Consider the following 14,419-nt stretch of genomic DNA (forward strand, 5'->3'; position numbering starts at 1 on the left):
ATCTGGGACCTTTTACAAAGGGGCTAGACTGGAGGGCTATTCTAGAAACAACTGCTTGGTTTTCTGTCTGCACCATTACGAAATATTCCAGGATAGATGTCTTTTCTAAAGCCAGAGCTGCCTTTGCCATATAGTCTTCCCTGGACTAGTTGACAGCTCTCCTTTTGTTTCATCTATTCACTGTTTACACTAGCTAAGCTTTGAGAATCACCCAACAGTTTGGAATACTACAGCAGTGATCTAGCGAAAAATATAGTACAGTTGTGTAATAACTTATAACAGCAGATGTCCTACTGAGCACTGTTGCTGCATTCCTTCCATCTTACCTGTGTTCATGGACTCAGGAAGGGGGGGGGGGTCCTTTTTTGCCTTCTTCCTCCTCGTTGACCATTAATTTCTAGTATCCTTAGGTGTGTTTACAGGCTTCCTGACTTGGAGGTAGTCTGAGTATTTTATGCTCATATATCCACTTATATACCCTTACACCTGTGGGCTTAGGTCATATGTTGAGCATATGGCTGTATGGAAGGTTTTGGCTTTGGTACTCAAACAGGACATCCAGGTATTTGGCAAAATGACCCAAGTGGTTGTTTGCTTGATAACCCAAGAGGTTGGAATACTGCGACAGTGATCAGTAGGACATCTACTGTTATGGTAAGTTCATACACAACTGTACTTTCTCCTGGAGGCTTCCCTAACAGTGTACATCACTGCTTTTATTATGTCTTCCTGTCTTGCCTGCTAATCTGTCTATAACCTTGTCGAGATTGTTTTTTTTATAAATGTTTTTAATGCTAATAGTGTTATCAATATTCCTAATTTTCTCATATGTTATTCTAACTAGGTGTAGCAGCTGTAAGAATAGTCGTAGAGTTGTGTTTTATTGCAATGCAAGAAGGCAGCTCCATTAATTAAAACATTTTTCCACAGATTTAGAGGAAGTCTGACCTTGTAGCTTTATGTATTTGGTCATCCACATTAGTAGCTAGTGCTTAAGTGCAAGTGGACTGTGTTAAATTGTCTTTGTCTACATGCCATAATTAATAATGTTTTCTTCTCTACAGGACATAGACAAATTTGGCAATGAGATCACCCAATTAGCACGTCCTTTGCCTGTAGAGTATCTCATCATAGATGTAAGTATTCTGTTAGATAACAGCTGGTAAAATGTGTTTGTTAGTATAGAGTGAGTAATGTTATCTAAATCTCTGAAGTCATGGTCTGTTCTTTGTTGTGGTACTGTCCCACCATTTCCTGATAAATTAGATAATTTCAGTTTCACTTGCAGGTAAATACCCAAGTACTGCATAAGTACCCATTTTGGAATTTTCATATCTATTTTGATAAATGTTTAGTAATACATGGTTTTTACTGTACTTAGTTGAATTTAATCAGATTTGGTAGGGCGTTCCAAGGAAGTTGATGACCCTGGAAGAAGTGTTCTTGAAATGTCCTTGCGTAAGACTGAGCCCACAGTAGATCATCACCTTTAGTGTTATTTGTTTTGTTTAGTCAAGAGCCACCAGGTTTCGACTTGTGGACATTTGTGTTCAAAATGTTAAGCAAGTAAACCCTGCTGAGTACAGCCCATAACTTTCAGTCTTTCCTCAGATGTCAGAAGCTTCTTAGACCGGGTCAAGGGGTATAGTCCCTCCCCACCAAGAGTTTCTTTTTCCCATTGGTGCAGCTAAAGGGCATGTGTTGAAGTGCCATAGAGAAATTGATATGCTGAAGAATGTAGTGCCTGATGATTCTCCAGGCAGAGGTCAAGATGTTTCAGCAAACATGTCAGTTTGGCAAGGACTTAAAAGCCCTGGCACAGGTAAGGCACAGTCTTGTTCGGCCCTGAACACCTATTTCCCACTGTTATTGCCCTTCCAGAGATGAAAAGTGGACACAAGCATTTACTACCATATCACAGCTGAACACCAGTTCTGAGACATCTGCAAGGGATGAGTTGAAGGTGCTTACCACTAGAGAAAGCTTTTCTCCATTTGATATTCAAGCTCATTGTTCTTAAACCTAATAACCAGGTAAAAAAAAGTCTTATGATGTTGGCAGTGTATAAAATCTAACCAGGACTGCAGCCTTGTAACCAGAAGGGTAGATACCAGCTTCAGTATGCCTGCACCTCCAGCATCCACCCAGGTGGTCTATGGCTGTATGCAGTTGACTGAAAAATGTCATGGCATGACAGAAGGTATATGCTTCTCCACCTCCACACGGGGAGCTCTCCTGCTCAGGAATAGCACCCCTGGACAAGAGGAAGGTAAAACCCTTACCTGGCCAGCTTTCCAGTTCTGACTTAAATGAAAAGTATGACCTAGCCTACACTGGGCTGTCTGTCATCTTCTGGGCTGTGGTATTGATGAGTAAGAGCCCTTTCCACTGGTTCTATATTCTCCCACCCACCCCACCCTCATGGGTTTTTGATTTGGATGTACCCTCAGCTTAATGCAGAAATGCAAGAACTTTTTAAAATGGGGAGATGGTCTAAGGAATTCCTTAACACCCACCAACTATACATCGATCTGCTGGACACTCATTCATCCAGTCTTTTAGGTCTTTAAAAATGCATTTAAGAATAGTTTACTGGATCCAGATTCACAATCCCTATTACACATGGAAGTCTTAGTCATTAACAAACATACTTACCAGCAAGATCAAGCCATATCTTGAATCATTTTAGAAGGAAAATATCTATGTTCTCTGCTGTTGACTTAAGAGCATTTACCAGCCCAGTATGCTGTGGTATTAGGTAGACATCCGTAGGCATGTGAAGGACATAATAGAAAAGAGGTTTGTTGAGAACCTTAAGGGAAGACTGTGCCAATGGGCCAGATTATTATGTCCAGACATATGCAGTTAAAGGTGAGTATGATAATACAAATGCTTGTGATAAGGCAGCATACATTGGCACAGTGATAAGACAACTTGTGTTTTTTTATCCCACCAAATTATGAAGTGTAGCTTTCTTTATGCACCCTTGGATAAAGTTACTGTTTGAGCTATCTTCTCAGTATAGTCTTAGAGTCTGGAGAAATGGAGATTATGCAGACAGTGAAATAGTTATATGTTCATCATATTAATCTCTGCTGCAGTAGCCTTAGCTGTATAGTTTACATCCTACCAAGGATATAACAGCCAGTCAGCTTTCAAAGCTTCAGGGTACTTTTCACAAGCTCAAATTGTCAGGGAGCTTGAGCTGACTAAAAGACAAGCTTGGGTGCAGAGCCTTTCAGAGCTTTCCTGACATCAGGGAAAGGAAGGCTGAGCCCTGAAAGGACAATGCTAGGAAGAACAGAAAAATAAATAACCACACCCTGGTATAAATAATGCACCACATAACAAGATGGGTGGAGGGAGGGAGATACTACTGCAGCAGTGATCATGTGAACATCTGTTATGGTAAGTTTACTTACACAGCTGTTGATCATTGCTCCTACATTTGGGAGGTTGAAGAAGAATCCAGGAGACCCTGGAGAGTGGTCCTTGCAAAGCCTAATCTAGACCTAGAGAAGGAATAGAACTTGTAATGCTTTGTAATTGCATGTACAGTGGACCAAGTTGCTGCTTTCAAAGTACATCTAGAGTCCACCCCTTTCCAAAAAGCCACAGATGAAGCCAAGGCCCTAGTAATATGAAACTTGACACTACCTGAAATAGTTTTGTTATGGCAAGTATAGCAAAAGATAATAGCCTGAGGCAACCGTTTGGAAATAATTCCTTGTATATCTACAGTGGAGTCAGAACTGTATTGAATCAGCCCATAAGATGTTTATACGATTGCTGCTGCAGTTTGAATCCTTTGAATCTTTATCAGTGGGAATTGGCCCAAGACGAGCATCATCTCTTGCCATCCAACTTTAGATTTGGAGGTATCCTCAGAAAGTTGTCCTCCCCCTAACATCAGTCTGAGGCATGGCTAAAAGAGCAGTTTGCAGTATTTCCGGGGCCCCCCTGTCCCTACTGCCTGTGCACCTTCAGTCCTCTTCCAGCCAATCAGTCCAGTCGTTTCCCATCACAGTGGTGAGGGCCAACCAGAAATGGCAATCATTTAGAGACCATTGTGGTTACTTTTAAGTTTTTCTGCTTATCCCTGTACTTACATCATGAGCATCTGACTTACTCAGCTAGGGGGGACATACAATGTACTATCTTTGATGGTCGTTCCTCACTTCTACATGTGATGCTGCCAGCAGGCAACCCCACCCTCTCCCTCTCTCCAAGCGCATGCAGCGGTTTCCCCAGTCTGTCCTGGAGAAGTAACTTTTCCTACACTCTCTTTCTGAGAGTCTGCTACCCTCCCCACTCCTGTGAGCTGAAAACGGGGGATGGCGTTTCACTCCTCTGCCTCCATGTCCGACTCCTGCTGTGCTGAGGCTGCTAGTTTTACTCCTATCACCCGAGTTGCAGTATAAGCTTCATCCCTATATGCCACGTAAGCAGATGTTTTCAGTTCTTTTTTTGTTTATCAGTCTCTTCCAACTAACTTCCAAAGAGTGATAAATGCCTAGTTTGGCTACCATTCTGTAACATTTAGGGTTATTATACTGTATAGAGTATTTTTAAACCCGTGGTGGTGGTGCTGCGGTAGCGTTGTCGCCTCACATTAAGACGCTGTCCAGTTCGATTCTCAGCTAGAGCGTCTTCTCCGTGGAGACATGCTTGAATGGGAGTACCTTCGTTGAAGGTTGTGCGTCAGGGCTGGTAACTTGGTACGTAAAAATCAACTACCAGTCATTAGCGGACCAGAGTTCCGCTGTGGCGAGCCCTAACCGGGAAATGCCGAAAGACGCAACATACTGTATAGAGTATTTTTCCCCTAATCTGGCTGTTAGATTGTGAATTGGAGCTTGTAGATATTCCAAGGTCCATGATATTCTTGGCAATTAACTAAAAAGTGTGCTTGCAGAAGTCAAATTTCACTGAAAGATTTTCACTTTCACTTTTTTGTTTAGAAGAGGGAGCTGTAAGTGTCCTTTGAGGATAAATATCCTTTGAGCACTGTGTACCTTTCAGTAAGAAAACAGGCCAGCATTGATGATATAACTTGAAGTCTTGACTTATCCAGAAAAAGCTTGAGACTTTGGTGCAGGCATCAACCTGAAGTTAGAATAAGCTCTCCACCAGTGACCTGAAGACCAGAAAATTTAGGAAAAATAATTACTGAAGAATCTGTTCTTGAAGGCAGGATGCATGAGGCATCCATGACTCTTGCAGTTCTGCTAAGGCCGGAGGGCTTCAGACCCAGTGCATTTCTGCTTTTTTCCATCCCCTGTCCAGTTAATTTCTGTTTGGTTCCCAAATTATCCTAACCCCTCCAAACACAGAAAATATAACCTTTTGCTGCTGCACAAACCTCTGGTAAAGTGTTCAAGATATCTGGCAGGACTCTCATTCTTAGGTTCATACGACAACTGTCCTTCCTTCCAAATTAATGTGAATTCTTGAACATGCTTACCTACCATCTTAGTTGAAGAAATTCTGAGATTAGGTTTTTGTCTGAAAAATTTACAGGAAAAGCTCCCCCATTGGAATGGTAACCTATTGCTGGTGTTATTTATACATTAACAAATGCCATAGTTTTAGACATTGGCAACATAGTCATTTGTAAGAATTTTGCTGAAGACTGATGGCCTTGCAGAGGATAACCCCCTCCTTGTCGTGTCAGCCATTCATGTTGCTGTTACCCCTTGGAGGAAGATGCGATCACCTCACCTACATTCCTTGGACTCTGACTTGGATGGGAAGGACTTGGTTTCTGCTCGTAAATTTTGTCACCTGTGGCTTATAATATGACACTGAAACCATTTATTTGTGCTTCCCTCCAGGTGATATTTCCCTTGGTGAAACATTGAATCTCATGACACAGCATTGTAAGTTGTGGTTCATGAAGATTTCAGTGTCTAAGAAAGCTGCATAGATCATCAACTATATAGAGAGCAACTGAAGTCCCTGATGGTTTCTCTGCCTGTCTAGTTTCCAGGCCTGTGTGGTTGCCTTTAAGATTTCATCCCAAGAGCTGGTCACCCAGCCACGTCTATTCCTAGAAAATAGTCTAGAGGTTCAAGAAGCTTCCAGATAATTTTATTAGAAAACCATGGTGAACTCCGCAGTCTTTAGAAACCACTTTATTTTACTTTAGAAGCTGAATGCAGTAGTCGGCATGCATTTCACTAATAATAAGCGCAGTGAAGAAAATGTACCAGATGTTCTTCATCTCACATTGCTGCAGTCCTTACACTTGGGTAGTCCGCTGTCCACGGTCGGCCCGAATATCAAAGTATAAGGCTGACGTCGGTCAGGGCGCATTTAACTGACGTCAGGACGCCAGGCTACAAATGCGCATGACCGGCGTCTTATCCTCAGTCTTTTTTGCCGCATGGTCTGATGCAGAAGCAGCATTGCAAGTGCCGGTTGGCGTTCTGAAATTTTTCGATTTAGAAGTTTCAGACCGAGTTCAAAGTTGGCTAAGTACCCCGTTGGGGAATATTTTTGTTTTTTCTTGCCTCAGTCATTTACCGGATGTCAGAAAAAGTTAATAATTGCATTTCTTGTGGGAAACAGATACCGCATAGAGATTATCATACTTTGTGTATTCCTTGCTTAGGGCCTGAGCACGACGTTGTTGGCTGTCGCTCTTGTGCTAGATTTAATAAACGCACTATAAAGAGAAGGTTGGATTGTGCAAGGTTAGTCTTTGGGAAGCGGTGCAATTATAAAATGCCGTTGGATGCTCCGACGCCCGCTTCCTCGAAGAAGCGCAAGGACAAGACAGTTAAGCCTAGGCCAGAAGACCCGTCTGTACCGGACGCCGGTTCTTTAGAGGTGTCGGTGGAGCTGGTGGCTCCACCGGAGATTTCTTTGTGTTCCCAGAGTGAGACTTTATTATTGCAAGATGTGGCCTCTCAGGAGGCAAGTCAGGCTGAGGGGGCTTCTCAGGTTACTATACTCCCCTCCCTTCCTAAGGTGGCTAGGCCCTCTCCTTCTGTTACTAAGGCTTCTCCCAGGGGCAGGCCAGGTTTAGCTTCAGTTGGTGTTACCCCTAGCTCTTCAGGTACTATGCCCAAGAAGCATATGCTTAAAATGGCAGAAGATTTGATTACTTTGATTAGGGTTCTATGCCCCTCCTGCTAAGAGACCTAGGGTGGAGCCTGAGCTGGGGGTTTTGAGCAAGCTTCAGATGTTTCAGAGTCTTGACTGAAGACTTGCAGGAGTACTCTCCTTATTCTGATTCTGATGTGGATGATTCTACTCCTTCTGCTACTCCTCCTGAGGATTTTTCTTTTCAGAAACTCTTCATTCCATGAGGGAGCATTTTAAGTGGGAAGGTCAGGACTTCTCTGATTCCAGGAAAAGGCTTAGGGAATTTCTGTTTTACCCCAGCATAGGCCTTTGGCTATACCTCCTGTTTTGGATGTAGTGGAAGATGTTTTACAGAGGCTTCTCTTAATCCTGATTCTTTGCCTCCTGCTCCTGTTAAGCGGATAGGTATTACAGGGTGCCTGACGTTCACAAGTATCTTTTAAGAGTCCTAGGGCAGACCCAGAAACTGTTAGCCAGGGGCCTAAAGGTGTTAAGGCTTCTGTTGTTAAGAATCCGGTTCCTACAGATAAGGAGGCTAGGGCCTTGGATAGATGGGGAAAGAAAGTTTATACTTCTTCCACTCTTGCTATAAGGGCTCTGAATTGCCAGTTTCACATGTTGAAATACCAAAACTATCTCCTTTCACAATTGAAGTCTAAGGTTGATGCTCTGGCAGTTGGTATTGATTGTAAAGAGTTGCAAGATTTAGTCCATGTTTCTGAACAGGTGGGTAAGCATTCTTTGCAATGTGGTTTTGATGCTGTACAGGCCTCGTCTAGGGTGGCTGACACTGGGACTGTTCTTCGCAGGCACGCCTGGTTGAGGGATCAGAATTTGTCTGAACATGTTAAAACAAGGATTTTAGATGCTCCTTTACAATCTGACGTGTTGTTTGGGCCTCCTGTTGAGACAGTCTTAAAGAAAATGGAAGACAAGGCTAAGTCTATGCAGACTGTTAAAGATTTTTTGCAAGTCCAGCCTCCAAAGTTTAGTAGAAATTGGCCTACTAAGGGGTGGACGTATCCTTCTTATGATTCCCAGTCTAGGGGTAGATCTAGACGTGGTAAGGGCAGAGCTCAGGGCTCTTTCAGGCCTAGAACAGGGAGTTCTCCTGCACAGGCTTCCTCTGGTGAGGGCAGGGGTCAGTCCTTTCGTAAACAGACCCAATGACCTACCTTTTCAGCTGCCAGAGCCTGCTCGTCTGGCAGCACCTTTGGGAGGAAGGTTGGCACTCTTCAAAGAAAATTGGAGTTTAATTACCCAGGACAGATGGGTATTGGATATCATACACCACGGCTACAGGTTTTATTTCCATACCTTGCCTCCTTTCAAAGGCATGCCAGACGTTCCTCCTCAACAAAGAATAGAGGCTCACAAACAGGTTTCTCTGTTGCTCCAACTAGGGGCCATACAGCCGGTCCCTCGGCCAGAAGTGGGCCTAGGATTTTATTCTCGCCTGTTCCTAGTACCAAAGAAGGGGAACATGTGGAGACCAATTTTGGATTTATCTATCCTCAACACTTATCTGGACATTCCCAAGTTCAAAATGTTGACGTTGCAGCAGCTTTTACCTCTGCTGGGCAAAGATCATTGGATGGTAACTTTGGATCTCAAGGAGGCTTACCTTCATGTTCCTATCAGACTCAGTTGCAGAAAGTATCTGCGTTTTCGAGCTGGGACTTCTCACTATCAGTTCTCTGCATTGCCCTTTGGCTTATCTACTGCGCCCAGAGTGTTCACGAAAGTTCTGGCTCCAGTGATAGCTTTCTTCAGACTAAAAGGAATACAGATCTATCCTTATTTGGACGACTGCCTAATTCTGGCTCAAGGAAGGGAAGAGCTTCTTCGTCATTTGGAATATGTGATAGCAGTGCTAAGATGCCTAGGGTATTCTGTGAACGAAATAAAGTCCAGTCTAGTACCCTCTCAAGACATGTGCTTTCTGGGTGTGAGACTGAATACAGCAGCCCAGATGGCCTTTTTAACCCCGGACAAACAAAAGTCTATCCCTTTACTTTCATCAACTATCTCATCAGTCCGGGCTGACTGCAAGGACAGTCCTTCAAGCCTTAGGGTTCATGGCATCTTGTATTCTGGTGCTTCCCAATGCCAAACTGCATATGAGGAAGCTACAATGGTATCTCAAATGTATGGACACAGCACTGCCAGGATCTGGACACTGTCATTCAAATAATACCTTGCATTCAGAAGGAATTTTTGTGGTGGGCTCAGGAATGTCACCTAAACAAGGGACTCTCTGTGACCCGGCCAGAGGCAAGTCAGATTTTAACGACAGATGCCTCAGACAAAGCTTGGGGAGCTCATCTGAATGGAAAATGGATACAAAACAAGTGGCCTGTCAGACTACAACATCTACATATCAACATGAAGGAGATGTTAGCAGTCCAGTTTGCATTAATAGCTTTCAAGGAATTCCTTCTTCCAGGACAGGTGTTGATTCTAACAGACAACACAACTGTCATGTGGTACATCAACAAGCAAGGGGGAACGCATTCTTATCCTCTATGCAGACAAACAATGATTTTGTGGGAGACTGCTCTCAGTTTACAGCTCAATCTTCAGGCAAGGTTTCTAACAGGAGCACAGAACTCCTTAGCAGATGTGTTGAGCAGACGAATTATGGATCCCCACGAGTGGAAATTGGATCCTCATGTATTTCAGAAATTGACAGTGTCATGGGGAACTCCAGACATAGATCTGTTCGCTTCTCCACTAAACCATCAGCTGCCAAAGTTTTGCACAAAAAGGTTTCATCCCACAGCTTGGAAAGTGGATGCTCTTTCTTTCGATTGGAGCAATCTTCATGTGTATGCCTTTCCACCTCTGCCTCTCCTCCCAAAGGTACTTCTGAAGGTCAGACAGGACAAGTCAAGGATGATTTTAATAGCTCCAGATTGGCCTCGACAGCACTGGTACCCATTACTGAGAAGTCTAGTACGGAAGCCTCCATGGCCTTTGCCTTCGATTCCACACCTGTTGTCACAGGAGGACAGCCATTTGCTCAATGTCAAACTTCACTCTCTTCACCTAACAGCCTGGCATATTCTGTTTTGAACCATAGAGGGTCTCAACTTCCACAACAAGTTTTGAATGTGATTTTGGAAGCTAGAAGGCCTAGTACAAGGAAAGTGTACGCAGATAAATGGAAGAGATTTTTATTTTGGAGTGCAGCAAAGGATTTTGATGTTTCTGAGCCTAATTTAAGTGTGGCTCTTCAATATCTTACTGAGTTACTGGACAAAGGTTTGTCCTTCTCTTCTATTAAAGTTCATGCTGCAGCAATTTCAGCTCACTATAATTGCGACCCGCCATTGTTTTCTCATCCTTTGTTCAAGCAATTTCTTAGAGGGGCAAAGAATATAAGACCCACGAAGAGCTCCTACTCCTGCTTGGGATCTCAATTTTGTGTTGGAGAAACTCACTCTACAACCTTTTGTGCCTGCAGCTACTGCTGAGTTGAAATATTTATCATGGAAGACTGCTTTTTTATTGGCCATTACCTCTGCAAGAAGGGTTTCTGAATTGCAGGCCCTTATGGCAGTTGAGCCTTTCTTGATTTTCCATAAGGATAGGGTATCATTACGTACTAATCCTTCCTTTATGCCTAAGGTGGTTTCTAGTGTGGCTTTAAACCAGACTATTCATTTGCCTACTTTTTATGCAAATCCCCAAAATAAGGGGAAAAGATTTTGCACACTTTGGATGTACACAGGCAGTTGCGTTATTATTTGGACAGAACTAAAGGGTTCAGGCAGTCTCAGCAGTTGTTTGTTTCTTTTGCTTTGAGTTCTCAGGGCAAGCCTGTGTCAAAACAAACTATTTCTAAGTGGATTGGGTTTTGCATTGCTTTCTGTTATTCCCATCATGGCAAGGAGGTTCCAGCTGGGATTAGGCCTCATTCCACTAGGGCTACTGCCACTTCCACAGCTTTTTGAGGGGTGGCCACCAAGGATATTTTGGAGGCAGCTACTTGGAGTTCTGTGCATACCTTCTCTAGGCATTATCACCTGCCACTTTACTCTAAGTCCAGGGCTGGTTTTGCCACTGCGGTTTTGCAGGGCATTTTGGCAGCTCCTGCTTCCTTATAGTTAGCCATCCTCCCTTATCTCTGCTTTGGGATTCTACCCAAGTGTAAGGACTGCAGCAATGTGAGATGAAGAACATAGTACAGTTTTGTACCTACCATAAATGTAGATGTTCGAAGATCCACATTGCTGCAGTCCAATTTACCCTCCCTCCTTCCCCTCTGTACTTGGAGGTGGTTGTGTGGGTTGGGTTGTACATATTGTGTGTATTGTATATATTGTACATATAGTTAGTGCACGGGTGGTTGGTTATTTGTTTGCTATCTTTTGGTTTTGACCTTTCTTTTTAAGGTCTTCTGACATCTGGGGCAAGAAAAGACTGAGGATAAGACGCCGGTCATGCGCATTTGTACCCTGGCGTCCTGACGTCAGTTAAATGCGCCCTGACCGACGTCAGCCTTATACTTTGATATTCGGGCCGACCGTGGACAGCGGACTACCCAAGTGTAAGGACTGCAGCAATGTGGATCTTCGAACATCTACATTTATGGTAGGTACAAAACTGTACTTTTTTTCCACCTTGGAGTTAGAACTGTGAATTGTCAGAGATGCATAAAGTATCAGAGCAAGATTCTCAGACACATGCAAGACATGTCTTCAGACAGTGCACTTTGAAAGAAGAGTTATACAGTTTGATCAAGAGTGCTTTTAAAGAAAGCAAGCATGCCATTAAATGTGACTGATACATGATGAACACTTAATAGCAGATCAGCAACAACTGGTACTGTCATTTGAAGGCATCCTTTACTACGGTTGCAGCCAATGCCAAATGCCATAAAGGTGTAGTTACTAGTTTCCCTGTATATAAAAGTATGTAAGCTCTAGTTATCCTTCACCCAAGATTTTCAAGAAATGGGAAGACGGGGGCAAAATATGGAGTCAGGGAATTACTTGTTCCATCTGCCTGTTCTAGGGTGTGACAGAAATTGTCTGTGACCCATTTAATGAATACAAACCAGGCCTGCCTGATTTAGCAGAAAAGGCCTGCGGGGGGGGGGGGGGTTGAAGTGGCAGGGCCAGAGGTAGTCATCATAGTAGAGAAGAGGAGGAAAGTGTCCTCACCATCAAGAAGAATATGGACAGTGCTGACTGTGTGTCCAGTCCTTTCCCACCCCTTTTCTTTCATTCCCCTCACTTTTCTCACCTCCTAGTGAGGCAGGCTGTTACCTCAGGTAAAATTGGTTCAGACTGAATACCAACAGGTTGTAAGGGAAATGGTATTAAGACAAAGTAGTTCAAGCAGTTCCTCCTTTCATGGAAATTTCTCCAGATTCTCAGGACCACAGTCCTCTCACACTCCCTATTGTAGATCATGTTTTGTAGAGCAGTAGCGAGTCTCTTTGGAATGGTTTGTCATGGTTCCAAAGGAGAGTTGCCGTCTAAATCACATTCTAGACCCATCAAGGCTAAATTGGGTGTACAAAATGGTCATGCCATTGTTGCAGTAGCCTAAGCTATGTGGGTTACACCACCTGCACCAGACAAGTTTCCAAAAGGTTTGAGAGCCTTCATTTGCTGTCCCTGCCAGGAGTTCATGGAGCTGTCCTGTACAAGACAGACAGAACTGCAAATGCTTTCTGTGGTGGTCCACCTGTCATTTGGCTACAATCTTCAGTTGACAGAGAAGTCCAAGTTGGGGAAAGCCTTCCTTTCTGAAATGAATTTTATATTAAATTTTGTGTTTTGACAAAAATTTTCTGAGTGTGTGCACAGGAAACAAAGTCAAAGGAACAGACACATTTATCTTTTATGTTTTCTGAGTAGTTTTGTGATCTTTTTAAGAGGAAAAATCTTTACTTATGACTGAAAATTATAAAAGTTTTGTTATTTAGTGTTTGGGGAAAGGATATTGTGCTTGTGGGTTACTGCTAGTGGAATGCTTACATCTGAACCACCAGTTCCTTCTCTCATGTGCTTAACTAAACTTCATGACTATGCTATCTGCTTCCAGTTCTTTATCTTCCTCCTCCTCTGCTTACTTATGGAGCAGCAGTCTGTCTCATTAATGTTACCTTCCTCAGTACATAAAAAAGAAAAGAATTGTTAAGGAGCCTTATAAGATGTTTCCAGCTCCTTTGCTGCATAAGCTACTGGTGGGTGACTGCAGTGCCTGCTGTTGACTGTGTTCAAGCCAGCAGCCTGAAAACATCTGTGAAAAAGGGCAGTCAGCCAGGTGGTGAAATGCAGGAGGGAAAAAGGCCCCTTCAGCCGAAGATGAGGATGGCAAACAGGATAGTAGAAAAAAAAAGAGGAAAAGAAGGGGAATGGCAGGTGGGAAGGAATACTACAGCAGTGATCAATAGGACATCTACTATTAGGTACGTTCTTACACAGCTGTACTGTACCCTGACTGAAACCACTGTTGCAGTATTCCAAACAGATGGGTTTTTGTCACTGATGTTTGGCCAGGTTACTAAAGCCTAAAACCTTTGATTGAGCCATATTTCCAGTGTAGGACTTCAGCCTGTGAGTGTAGGAGTACAAAAGCAGCTGTATGTGTAAAATCCTCATACAATCTTACCACCAGCCCGAATGCAGGTCTCACACCCATTTGTCTGATCTTCATATGGTCATTTGTATTGTAAGCCAGCTAAGTGTCCTGTTGAGGAATCTTCCTTTTGAATTGTGACTTTGTCAGCTAGAAGGGAAAGTGTAAGTGTGATACGCAGATGCCCTACAAAGACTTCCATTCCAGTATCTTTTCTGCTTAGGCACAAAACTTGATTACAAAATCTGCCAATCGTTTGTCCCTAAAATTTTACTTTGTTGTCTTTGAATGTTTTGAGATTCAGTGACTTAAGTGATTAGCTCAAGCCAAGTTAGCAGATCCTCCACTCTTGACGTATCATTCATTCCAAAGAAAAGGTCTAGGCCCAAAGTTCAGTCCACCCTTTCTGACTCAGACATACCAAATGAGGTTGCAGAACCTGAAATGCACCTGACATTTCCTCAGACACCTACTACCATGACCCCACTGGAGGTTGGTATAGCTTCTGAGAACAGCATGTCTGAGGTGACTGCTTCAACAGACAGAGTATGGCAATGGGCAATCTCATCCAACCAGTTTCTGATAGAAATGCACATTCCAGGGAAGTCCAACGTGATAGAAAAATTGAGCAGGTCTATTCTGTTACGTCACATGTGGTTTCTCAACATGAAGGTGCAGAAATGATTTTTCACCAATGGGGCCAGCCTTGCTGCAATCTCTTCATATCTCCCCTAAA

The 14,419-nt window shown here is 43.2% G+C and overlaps 1 protein-coding gene across 1 annotated transcript in view; it reads left to right on the top strand.

Moving 5' to 3' along the window:
* Positions 1–14,419, top strand: part of NPLOC4 (NPL4 homolog, ubiquitin recognition factor) — a 1,702,928-nt gene that overhangs the window by 1,232,643 nt on the left and 455,866 nt on the right. Inside the window, exon 13 of the mRNA XM_044085045.1 lies at positions 1,065–1,136. Coding sequence (XP_043940980.1) covers positions 1,065–1,136 — 72 coding nt within the window. The remainder of the gene's footprint in view (positions 1–1,064; positions 1,137–14,419) is intronic.

This window comes from Protopterus annectens, chromosome 10.part0 (genome assembly GCF_019279795.1).
Source record: "Protopterus annectens isolate FY-2018-M chromosome 10.part0, PAN1.0, whole genome shotgun sequence".
NCBI lineage: Eukaryota > Metazoa > Chordata > Ceratodontiformes > Protopteridae > Protopterus > Protopterus annectens.